The 12,956-nt window shown below is 37.9% G+C and overlaps 2 protein-coding genes across 3 annotated transcripts; both read left to right on the plus strand.

Moving 5' to 3' along the window:
* Positions 1–4,964: 4,964 nt before the first annotated feature.
* LOC142375068 (protein yippee-like 5) lies at positions 4,965–7,514 on the plus strand. Of its 2 annotated transcripts, none has more exons than XM_075458988.1 (3): positions 4,965–5,111; positions 5,798–5,956; positions 6,399–7,514. In XM_075458988.1, the coding sequence occupies exons 2-3, from the start codon at positions 5,816–5,818 to the stop codon at positions 6,618–6,620; spliced, it is 363 nt and encodes a 120-aa protein (XP_075315103.1). In that variant the 5' UTR covers positions 4,965–5,111; positions 5,798–5,815; the 3' UTR covers positions 6,621–7,514. The 2 variants fall into 2 exon arrangements, with proteins under 2 accessions (XP_075315103.1, XP_075315104.1); XM_075458989.1 differs by having other exon boundaries at positions 5,811–5,956.
* A 703-nt stretch (positions 7,515–8,217) lies between these two features.
* slc35a1 (solute carrier family 35 member A1) lies at positions 8,218–12,940 on the plus strand. The gene is made up of 8 exons (XM_075459060.1): positions 8,218–8,381; positions 8,620–8,800; positions 10,010–10,169; positions 10,718–10,870; positions 10,976–11,042; positions 11,168–11,344; positions 11,430–11,564; positions 12,106–12,940. The coding sequence occupies exons 1-8, from the start codon at positions 8,375–8,377 to the stop codon at positions 12,237–12,239; spliced, it is 1,014 nt and encodes a 337-aa protein (XP_075315175.1). The 5' UTR covers positions 8,218–8,374; the 3' UTR covers positions 12,240–12,940.
* Positions 12,941–12,956: the final 16 nt, after the last annotated feature.

Here is a 12,956-nt window from a genome sequence, read left to right on the forward strand (position 1 = left end):
TCATTTCACTTGTACAAACTGGAGTATTTCCGTGATGTCCTTTTGAAAGGCAGGGAAAACTTTAAGCAGCACACGCAATCCCAAATAACTGAATTAAACAACAAATGAAGAGCTATTATTTTGGAAACATGTATAACAGCAAAAACTTACCTCTGAGACTTGATAGGACTGTGAACAGTTCAGTGCTGCAGAGGGAGACCACAGTGTGAATTTCAGAGCTTGTCTGTAAACCTCTCTGTTTTTTAAGTGACGACCTGTGCTCACCTGTGCTCTTGAAGTCCGATGAAAGAAAGCGCAGCCACATCTGACGGTCTAACGCTGTCAGCTGAAAGCGGAAAAAAAAGCAATGATGAATTTCTTTTTTTACAAATGAGAAAAGGGTTATAGTGAGTGTGGTTATGAGCGCAAGTTAAAAGGGCCGGATGGTATTAGAGAAACAGACTGCCAGCCCGTTTTTTTTTTTTTTTTTTTACAGCTCTCATTGTATAAGCCAGTCTGCGTTTTACTCGTGAAAAAGTTGTGGTAACATCATAATACAACACAGAAACTATATCATATATATATACTTGTATAAAAACTATATATATACAAGCAAGTCCTGGATTCCAAATTGTATGAAAAAAATTATTTATATTGACTCCAACTATCGAATGAAGGACTGTGATTTAATTCTCTTGAATACACCTTAAAAGAGAAAATGATGGTTTTGTGCCAGATATTTTTGTTTTTTTGCACATGCTTCTATTCTTGCTGTTAATAAAGAAGAGTGACCAGAAATCTGGTTATCTGAGCTACTTACCTGTAAAGGGAGGTTGCTGAGAGGGAAATATCCGAGTGCACCGGAGTCCAGATGCTGAAAAGTGACAAAAGGATACTCTGAGTCAAACAGACACAAGGAGCATTGGAGGCACAATAATAACTGTTCTTTATAACATTTTTTTTTTTAAATAGTTTTGCTTCATGTCACTTAAAACCACTCCCTTTTGAAGAAAAAACCCACCAACAGGAAAGGCATGTAGAAATATTGATTATAAATACAAGATAATTATTTAATTTCTGAGGCATAAAAAAATCAACCCTGTTGATCTTATAATCAAAATCCTAAAATAATAAGTAGTAAATAAGATTTTTTTTAACTAAAAAAGTGCATCAAGTACAAGATAAAAAAAATAGTGTTTTTCTGTTCTTTCTTTAGCTGAAGACTGTGAAATCACATTCTTTTGAGTAATTTTAAGACGATTCTTCATAAAACTGCGTCCTTAACAAGTGTAATGCTAGCATAAGATTGAGGAGCATTAAACAGTGCAGACCTGTTGTCCATCTGAGTCCAAGCAGGGAGATCAGAAGCAGCTGCTGAAGCATTGTCTTTGATTTTTGGTGCATCTTTTACTTCTTTCAGTCTGCTCTCAGCTGTCTGTCTGTCACTGCCAGTTGTACCTATAAACTATGTGTATCATGAATTTGAACAAAGGGGAGGGAACAAACTTGTTCAAAGGACAGAGCCATAATGTTTTTACAACGGACCAATTGCCCTGATAAGATCAGACTAAAACTTAATTTTTTTTTTATTTAGCGGTAGTATAATGGGATTGTGCCCTATCATGCACTGACAAACTGTGCAGGGTGTACCCTGCCTATCGCCCAATGGCATAAGGGATAGGCCCTGAGTTAAGTAGATTTAAAAAACTGATTCATGGATTGAACAATGATATGATTCTGTTTCTAAGTAGCAGACCTTTTGTGACAAAAACTTTACATATTATTTTTAGTTATTGATTATCATTAATTAGCCTCACAGCAAGAGGGTTCCTGGTTCAAATCTTTGCTGGGCACTTTTTTGTGGAGTTTGCTCGTTTTCCCTGTGAATCTGAGCCCTCCACCCTCTTCCCGTCTTGCAAAAACACCCATATTAGGTTTGATTGGTGATCAAATTGACCTTAGAAGTGAGTGTAAGGATGTGTGTGTTGTCTGTGATAGACTGGAAACCCATTCATGACAAATCCTGCCTTTCCCCCGATGGCATCTGGGATAGGCCGCAGCCCCCCAGCGACTCTGAACTGGATTTAGAAAACAGGTGGATGGACTAGAGGTGATTATAACAACCACACACTAGCGTTTTGCCAGACAGCATATTGCTAGTCTGAAAGTGCAATGATTAACTGTGGTTAAACAGGAAGCTGAAGGATGATGAACTTGAATTTATTTCATATTATCCTGCTAAGATCCCCTCAGCATGTGTCACAGACTACAAGGATACTGGAAGAGCACAAGACCAAGGCTGCATCTTTCAGTTCAGTGATCCAAAATTAAATTGTATTTCATGACTTTTGTCATTATGTGACTTTTTCTGTAATCCTTCAGACAAACAGAACAATATACATCAAATGGCACAGTAAACATAGGCCTATTACAACCGTTGAGTAGGTAAAATATAGAAAGTTGTAAGAAAACCCTCATTTTTGGAGGGAATATGTTGGGAATGGGAATATGGGAATTCTTAATTAATCATGTTTAATTGTGTGTTTTCAGAGTTTTTACATATATATAGAAGTTAGTATGTACACAATCAGCTACAGCCAGCAGCTGGTTGGCAAAGCTTAAAGCCTGCAACGTTTAAAGGAGAAACATCTATTCTTTTCCTGGAGATTCTGTTGGTTGCCTGTCAATCTTCATACAAGTCATATATAACAAAAGATCAGGAATCACGCCACTTTATCAGCAAATGGTTTATCTGTGCCTGATTATTTCCCTGATAAATGGTGTGAGGGAAAAAAAAAGAAAAGATTCAAATGAGGAACAATGTAGACTTAAGCAGAGTATGAGCATGAGCCTTCTGGAGGTTTCCTTTATGTAGAAAAGGTGTTTATTAAGGCTTTTATTACATTGGAAACAGTAGAAAAGACCTGAAGATATTGCTAGAATTTAACGTATTGAGCGAGGGAGATGTGTTTTACATACTGTAACTGAGATCCCATGATTACATAAACCTTGCTAGTCTCTTATCTGTGTTCTGATTAGAGAGATGAAGGACGGGAAAACACAAGGGCAATCAATTTATGACATCAATTTACCATTTTTTTTTTTACGACATGTCCTATAAACAGAGATATTAACGCTCCTAGAAAAATGAACTGCAACTGCAAGCTTGATTACTTTAATCCGGTTGGGCCATCTTTACAGTCTATTATCTTCTGTCAAGGACATAAATTTAGCTTGAACCCCCCGCTTGATCTGATCTGTGCTAATCAATGAACAGATAAGCTGGACTTTCTTTCCTGTCACTGAACCAATAGCAGATTAACAAATAGTTAAAAATTAAATGGCCTTTCCTGACATTAAAACACCACCATCTTTCTTTGGTATTAATTTAGGAACTTGAGGCAGAGAGTTTCTACTGAGTAGGCGTTACAATTTGCACAAAAAGTATAAGAGTGAACGCTGTTTGTAAACTGCTCTTGATTTTAAACTTATGAAAATATCATTATTAGATCTCAGTTCATAAAAAGGAAACATAACTGACTGAAATTGACTACTTATGTTTGTACATAGCTGAACAAAATATAAAAATGTATCTACTTGCACAATAAATTTGTAACAGCACAAACTGGTTTTGCATGTCAGGGTGAATTTAAAGAAATGGCTGCCTTCATGAAGAACAGATGGGATCTATACAGTGTAATTGTGCTAACCCCATATTCATACTCCTCTTGACATCACACAAGAACCACAGTGATAATTCCAACAATTAAGATTGGCAATATATTGTCCCACAACATATCAGCATAGATGGAGAGGGATTTTTTTTTAAATCTTTTTCAGAGGACTGCCTGATAGGTTGCATGACCTCTTTGGGAGAGTTGACAAGCTTAGATGGTCAATGTTTACCAGCTTACACCAGAAACCCTGATGGATTTAAATATTAGTTACTACATCCAATGAGAATCTGCATCTCCCTTGCAGAATTGACTATTAAAGCCAATAAAGTCAGAGCAGGTATTGTTACCTTATTACAAGGAATTACAAACTATTGAAAACTGTGGTGTTGCTATGTTAGCTCTGCAAATCCCTTGTAGAAAGAGGCATTTCACAGAGGCAGCAGCAGAGTCAGTAATAGCATTGTTATAGGCTATTATTTATCAAATGAAAATGTTCATTTTCATCTAACATGAATATTTTTTGTATTACCTATATGTAAGAGTTCCGTACCAGCAGTTAAGAGCTATAACTACTGAAAAAGGAAAATAGGATGATTATAATTCATGTTATGGAACGTCGAACAGCAATAAATGACATATTGCACAGTGTCATTTATTGAAAAATGCACTGTCAGTGTCCGCAAAAGTACTAGAGTAGAGTAGAGCTTTTCTGCTTCCAAAGAGATTAAGAGACTAATTAGCACCCAGATGCTGCTGTTAAAATGCATGTGATTCATCGATCATCATAGAATGTTGGCACCTGCATAAAAGCAAGGTTTGCAGATTCAGGTCTATGTTAACACAGTGCCAATCAGGACAGACATCAACACTGATCTTAGAGAAACAAATGCAGCTGTCCACCAATGTGGAAAGAGTAATAAAGTCGTTTCACAATTCTACGGCTAAGAAAATGAGACAATTCTCTTTGACCAATCAGTGGTCTGTAGTTTTTACGTCACGTCTACGCTGCTCCCCATTGGTCAAAAATTGGAATCGCAACATCAAGTTACAAAGTTTGGAAAAATTTGCTTTCAAAATAAAAGGACTGATTTGATAAAGCTTATTGTTAACACGTAGGGAGAGTGAAAGGCATATGTTCAAGAATATAAACTATTGTAGTAATCGTGGTCATGCATTTTATGATTTGAAATCAAAATTTATTAGATAAAAATAATTTGGTTACATTACATTATTTTTCAATCAAGATTGATTATGAAAGTCTCAACGGAAGTTATTGTTCTCAGTATTGCTAACTTAACAAACCAACCCGTCACGATTACACTAACTTCCGTCCTATTTATTCGGAGTTTTGCGATAATAATAACAGAGCAAACGTTAAAAATCCTGTTGTTAAAAGATAATAACAGATCTCCGACTAAAAAAAAACAGTAAAGTGTCTTCATTTTAAGTTACGAGGTGAGACATTTGGACGTCACAATGTTTTTTTTGGCCTGTTGATGGTAAACGTTAGTTAGCCAATGTTTTGGTAGCTCTAACAGTATTACTGTTTTTAGACCGTTTTCTGACAAGATATCAAATGTAATGTAATGATGCATGGATTAATATTATTCATGTTCCTATTTTCTTCACTTTTTTTTTAACAGGAAACCGAACAACGTTGCTGTAATTTTTTTTCTCAATAACATAAAGCAGGCCTGATGCGGCCAGTCTTCTACTTCTAGTTCCTTTGTTATTGAGAAAACAATTGTAATTGTTGTTTATAAATCGGTATTTTCGCATTTGTGATCGATTGAGCTGGTGATTGATTTGACTGTAAACCGGTTAAAGACGTCCGTTTGTAATGTTTCAATTTTAGTGACAGAAAAGCAGCTAATCCTGACACACCAAAATCTTCCATTGTGTTAAAATTCTATCAACATCCCATCCATTGTTTTATTCAGTTAGTTGGGTAGTTGAAATGTTTATTTATTAATATTTCAACAAAAAAAATTCAACAATGTGAATTACTTTTATTTTATCTCCTCATCAAACTATTTGCATTTAACCTGATGGAAGAGTGCAATATTTTGCAGTTATGAAATCCATGGTACGTTCACGTGTGATAAAGAGACATCTTTAAATGTCTGCCTTCTTTAATTCAGTTTGTCCTGATAGACGAGATGGGACGCATCTTCTTGGACCACATTGGTGGAAGTCGCCTCTTCTCTTGTGCCAACTGTGACACCATACTGACCAACCGGGCTGAGCTCATCTCCACACGCTTCACTGGAGCCACCGGCAGAGCTTTCCTGTTCAACAAGGTACCTGCTAATCGGCTAATGTTGGCCATCAAACACAATAGATGGGTTTTAGTAGTGTAACTGTGGTTAATATGCGTCAGCTTATTTATTAGGATGATGCGGGGGGATTTTGACCTAAATAAGATGTTTGAGTTTGGGTCAAAACTTTGATCACACATATATTACGTATGTGTCTACATGCATATCAACATCTTCCGTGTCTGATAAACATTTAGATGCTATTTTCAAGCACAAATAAGAGATCTTGAATGTTTCCAGTCTCTGAAATTTTGTGAATTCGCTGTTTTTTCTCTGTTTTTCTATAGAAGATAAAAGTTGTTTTTTATAGACGCACTTGTTGAGTTCACTATCGAAATTGTAGCTCACATCTCTCAATCTTTAACCTCAACACTGTTTTGAGAAAAACTTTTACAGCCACAAATGTGCACTTGCTGCTCTTCAGGTTGTGAATCTGCAGCACAGTGAGGTGCAAGACAGAGTCATGCTGACAGGGAGACACATGGTGCGAGACGTCAGCTGCAAGAACTGCAACAGCAAGCTGGGCTGGATGTACGAGTTCGCCACTGAGGAAAGCCAGCGCTACAAGGAGGGTCGGGTTATCCTGGAAAGAGCGCTGGTGAGGGAGAGCGAAGGCTTCGAGCACGTTCCCGCTGACAGTTCATGAGTTCACCTGTGTTACCGTCACAGTGTTAAAGTCACGCTTTTGACAGCTTTGCCTCCAGCATCAGTGCACACACTTGCATGGACGATGTTCCGTTTGTGAGGAGAGACGCACCAGAGTAATGTGACCGTTGGGTCTTTGTTGGGAGTTCAAACAAGAGGGTGAATAGTGTTGCTTTTCTGCCCATTTAAAATCTCCCACAGTTACAGTATGTACCCAACAGGCTGCGGTGTTGTACAGCTGTGGTGGGGTGATGGCTGCTGCTTTCAGATGATAAAGGTTTTCTCATGCAGCCCCTTTAAGAAGCTCAGATACAGACAGTGTTAAGTTTTAAACAAAGGACTGGAGGAACCAAGAACGTCAATGCTATCTAATTTGGTTCAGTTATACCTGTTTGTTTAAAGAGTGAGTAACTCAGAAAGATGCTCCAAAACACGTATTTTCTGGTTAGTTTTCAGTGAGATACTTTACTGGGAACTTTCTATTAAAAACAACCATTGCTTTGCAGTTTTAGGTGTGGAAAAGTATTCCCTGTGATAGAAGACTTACAAGTCTGTGGTATCTATTTATATCATTGTTAAGTGAACCAAACATTATTCCCTTCCTATAAATAGATAATACACTTTATTCTTATTTACAATAAATGGCGACTATAGTCGATTAAAAGAAGTTCTTCAGCCACCAAATTTTGTAATTTCAGTCATACACAACACGGTGGCTGCACACAGTTTTCCAGACTTAGATTTACTGATGATGTGTCTGCTTTGTTCTTTTTTCTTTTAATGGGATTTTAGTTTTATTCTATTTGGAAACACCTTGCCATTTCATTCCAATTATCCAAATGGCTGATGATGTGTTCAATTATTTTCTCAAAAATAAAGAGACTAAAACATGTAATCACTTAATCCTGGTATATCTGTGTCTTGTGTTTAAATATATAAACTTGTGTTAAATCTTCCTTAACACCCACAAAAATATGTTGGGTATCAGTTTGCCATTTTAACACAGATTCACCACATACAGAGTAGTTGTGTTTAACAACCCACACATTTACTGACAATGGAGGCCAAATATGTGTGTTATAATCTCGGGCTGTTTAATTGCATTTTTTTTACGACTCAAAACTTGCTTACTAACTTACTAAATGGTGGAATCATTAAATGTTTCAAGCAAGGCAAACGCACCCGAAATAGATTAAAGCTGGACAATCAAAAAACCTTATGCATTCAAATGTTTGATGTCTTGACACTTCTTCACTTCCCATACAATGAGGAAACTGACACAAACTTTGTTATGCTGCAGTTTTACATCCCAAAAAGTAAAAATAGGGTCTTCAGAGGAAGTCTTCGAAAATAATTTATAGTTACAGAAGCTCTGGATGACAAGTTGGGGCAAGACTGACCTCAATTTATCCCAGAACCTATTGAAATATAGAAAAAAAATACATATATATATATATATATTATATATAATTACTATATATATGATATATATAGAAATATAGTTATACAGCACATAAGAACGACTTTCGGCTTTAATTAGACAACTTCGGGAGCAGAGAAAACAAACGCACCTTCACACTTGCGCTGCATTCTGGGAAATGCAGGAAGCAGGAAACCAGGATTACTAGTTAGTTGGTTGGTTGGACAGTATTCCTCGGTTAACTGTGGATAGGTCTTTTTCGGTGTATATGGCACGTAACCGGTGCAGGGTAACTGAATTCGTTGCCGCTTGGACGGATACAAAGCAGAGCGAAGATGGCCGGTATTTATTTATTTATTTTATTATTTTTACCACAGGCTAATGTTAGCTGACATAGCGGTTTGAGTGACTGTACCGTTACCCCGATGTGGAAAAACGTACAAAAAGAAAACTACAGATGTATTCGTCTCACTTTATTTAATAAAACACTAGTATATACAGTGGTTGAATCTTGGTGGTTAAACGGTAAACGTGTGAAGGCAGTGATTGTTGGCTACATTTTCACCGTTTTTCTCCACAGAAAACGTGAGTGTGATCTTCAAACTTTACTGCCTGTCAGTAATGACACTGGTGGCAGCTACATACACGGTGGCATTAAGGTACACACGGACCATTTCATTAGGGGATCTGTACTTCTCCACGACTGCAGTGTGCATCACTGAAGTCATCAAATTAATACTGAGTCTTGGGATGCTTGCGAAGTAAGTGCCTGTCGTATTTGATACTCTGTTGTGTACACTGGGGCGAATGAAGGGATAATGAGGAATATGGCTTTAACTAATGCTTGATTTAATTATGTTCACTCTTTAGTCAACTAGTGAGTCATTTATTTCATATATTGGTTATTGTTCAGTTGTGCAGTCCCAAAAATCTAATACCAAATCCATTTGATTATAGTGGCGAGCATTGTCAAACATAAAGAAAAGCTCCTAGAGGTGTTCACTTAGGTTAAGATCTGTTTTTTCATGTCTATCAAGCCATTCAGAGATCTCTAATTCCCATTGGATAGGTCATGGTCATCCTGAAAGAGACCACTCGCCATCAGCTTTGAAATATTTGATCAGATCATCAAATAAAGTCGATTCGTCACACCGGGCCAGCGAAATGTTCCCAAATAACATCACAGAGAGAAAGCAGCACTTTCACAGGATTGTTGTTAAAACTTTACCTTTAAAGAGGAGTAACACTTTAAAAAAAGCTTTAATGTGTTCTTTGGAAAGATCATCAGATGGTCTCTCAAGAACCCTGCACATTAAACCCTTTCAGATCTAAGGTTTTGTTTTAAAAGAATCCTCTAAAACTTTGGGATGTCCTGGAAAATTAAATTAAAAAAATTAAATAAAATTAAAATTGCTTTAACTTTAGACAAGGTGAATGAAAACCATGTTGAACTTTTACTGTAAATGATTGACTTTCCCAAAATTATTAGTCATGGTTTGAAAGGTAAACGCACCCTTATGTTGCATCAGGTTTCAAACAACTAAAACAATACCAAATTTGTTCAGTTACGTTGTCTTTTGTGGCAGGATTTGATACTTTTCTTTGTTTTCCTTGATTGCAATCTCTAAACCTTTTGATTTGGGGGTCAAACCAGTTGCGGGTGATGAAGACACAATAAACACATATGGGTTTGAAATTAATGAAAAGTTTATATCACACATTTTATTGACCCAACCCCTGGAAAAACTGATCTGCAGATAAATCAGTGTACGTTCGCTTACCTCAGTCTTATTTTTGTATCCTTCATTACATACATATTTCATTCATGTTTAAGAGGTAAACACACTCTGGTTAACTTTCTGGTTCTGGTTCATAAGCTGGAAGCATGCTGCTATTTGTCCGTTATCGAACGCTTGTATTGTGAACATTCAGGAGCAGCGGTTCAACTTTTGTTTTTTAAACATTCGCAGAGAGACGGGAAGCCTCGTCAGACTCAAGAACGCCATCAAGGAGCACATCTTCTTCAGCCCAAAAGAACTGCTGAAGCTCAGCGTGCCTTCTATAGTGTACGCAGTTCAGAACAACATGGCTTTTGTTGCGCTGAGTAACCTCGATGCAGCAGTTTATCAGGTATGACCCAAACTCTGTTTCTCTGATGTTGAGATCAAAGCATATACACACAAAATCAAAACCCAAAATCGGTAATTTACAAAGCTCCCAGTTGTGGTCAGGTGTGTCTTGTTTGCTTTAGTCTTTTCAAACTGAAAAAACCTTGAAGATTGAAACCTGAACCTTTTCCTATTTCCTTCTTTGTCACAAGCCACAGAGATTTTAGTGATAGATTAAAGATTTTTATCGCAGTCTTACTTTTCACTCTTAATTTGATCAGAAAGATCAGAAAAAGACTCGACTTCACGGCCACCTTACACCAAACAACAAAGAGGACAGTAGGGCTCCACAACTCTACTAAACCTCATCATTTTCTGTGAGAATTTTATGGGAATAAAACAGTAAAATCGCTTCAAAAATCATTTGATGTGAGGTGGGCATTAACTGTGGAATTAATTTGCAAAAAGGTTCTGTAATATGTTCAGTGTTTGTGGAGTTTGTATTATCTGTGTAAATCAACTTGTTGCAACTTTTGAGCTGTCAGACTTGACCCGCGTTTTGTTATACAGGTTACATATCAGCTGAAGATCCCGTGCACTGCCTTGTGCACTGTTCTCATGCTGAATCGCTCTCTCAGCCGGCTGCAGTGGTTCTCCGTCTTCATGCTGTGTGTCGGTGTGACACTCGTCCAGTGGAAGCCTGTGGAGGCCACTAAAGTTCAGGTAGGGGGGGGCAGGCAGGGATCATATGTTTTACCTGTCCTTTTGCTGTTTTCCCCATCTGATCTGTGGCTCACAGTTCCTTTTTTTTGTTTTTTTTCCCCCCAGGTTGAGCAGAATCCCTTTATCGGGTTCGTTGCTGTTGCTGTAGCTGTCCTCTGCTCTGGATTTGCAGGTAAAATTAAGCCTGAATTCTGATAACTAGGTGGTTTCAGCTTTTTGTCCAGTACTTGTTCATATATGTACAATAAAGAAAGAAAATCCTCTTCTCAGGAACACTTTATGTCCTCTTTCATTAAGGTGTGTACTTTGAGAAAGTCCTGAAGAGCTCAGATACATCTCTGTGGGTGAGAAACATCCAGATGTACCTCTCCGGCATTGTAGTCACCCTGGTTGGCGTTTACATGAACGATGGAGACATGGTCCTGGAGAAAGGCTTCTTCTTTGGTTATACACCCTGGGTATGCTTTGTAGTATGTAAGTATGACCGAACCCGGGGATGGTTTTGGATTTGGAGTCTCATTTTGCCACGTGGCTGATTGTGCTGTCTCTGTGCTTCCAGTTCTGGCCAGTGTTGGCGGCCTCTACACATCAGTGGTGGTGAAGTACACAGACAACATCATGAAGGGCTTCTCTGCTGCAGCTGCTATTGTTCTATCAACAGTTGCATCCGTCTTATTGTTTGGACTGCAGATAAGTAAGTCCCTTTGTACGTTCATTCAAGACATCTAGTAGATAACTGCTGTCTGGACTGTCAAGTAATAAATTTGTCGTTAAGCTATGGGCATTTTTACGCTAAAAGTAGGTTGGTTTGAACCAACAACGTGGGCTCTGTGTAATAACCAGATGCCTGTCCGATCCGGACAAAAATCACAAAAATCACAAAAAGTGTCGTAAACCTGTGAAATGACTGCAGAAGTGTTGCCTGGCTTGAACGGATTATTATGTTAGGTTTTATGAGCCACAGTGGTTTTCTTTTCATCAAAATTGCTGAGAACTTCCTATAATGTTTCTACAAGATAATCAAAGTTTTACATTTCTAAATGTTCATGAAAGAGGCTGTGCAGTCCGGTACAAATGGAAACAATAGTTAATTAATGACGAGTTAGAATGGATTTCAGGGGTAAAACACTGGGCTTCAGCTCAACTTAGCTTTGCAGAAAATTCAATTCAATTTAGTTTCATTTATAAAGTCCAGTTCTAATCCATTAACTTGTAATGCTTTCTCTCTGTTGCAGCAATCACATTTGCCTCTGGAGCACTCCTTGTGTGCGTTTCCATTTACCTGTACGGACTTCCAAAGCAAGACACATCCAAACTGAGCCGGCAAGACACAGACGCAGAATCCAAACAGAAGCTGATGACTGTGTGAGTCAAAGCTCACAGCAGAGGAGTCTCTAACGCAGAACCGGGTCTGCGTTGGGGTTGTGTTTTCTGGAGAGCTACAAAAGCTTGTGCACTGGAGGGGATTAGGGAGCCATTTTCCAGATGAACACGGAGGTCAGTTCTGTGTTCAGTCTAAACCAGGCGACAGTTTCTGTTCTACTCTCACCTATGATCTGCTCCCCCCTTCACCCATATGGCACCGATGACGGTGCTGTGAATCAACTGTAAGAGGTTTTAAGATAATCTGATTCAAGCAATCTTTCGGTCAATGACTGTTTTGGAAGTGGTCCTTTGTAGTTAGTTGCTAGTGATGTTTGTAAATAATCTGAGGCAATCGAGGTCTTCAATTCATACTTAGCGTTGGGTAGTAACAGGCCTTTGTAACTCTGAAGCCTTTATATCTGTTAAAGGAGGCCTAAAAATATAAAGACTTCTTATAATGCAGTTTTTTTTCTTTGTTAATCAATATTTAATTTGTACTGAACTGTGCAATGTGAGTGTTTTAAGTCCAAATGACATTGGTAACGCTGAATGTAGCCTACTCACCGGAGAACAGACTTGAAAAGACGATGCATGTTATTATGTTTGTAATATCTTTCCGGCTTCTTGTGTCTTTCTTTTTTTTTTTAATCACTTCTGTGATGATTTGAATGCTATTTTCAAGCTTTTATTAAATCTGAACAACCACGACAGAAAGAGAAGT

The sequence above is a fragment of the Odontesthes bonariensis genome, chromosome 24, assembly GCF_027942865.1.
Source record: "Odontesthes bonariensis isolate fOdoBon6 chromosome 24, fOdoBon6.hap1, whole genome shotgun sequence".
NCBI lineage: Eukaryota > Metazoa > Chordata > Actinopteri > Atheriniformes > Atherinopsidae > Odontesthes > Odontesthes bonariensis.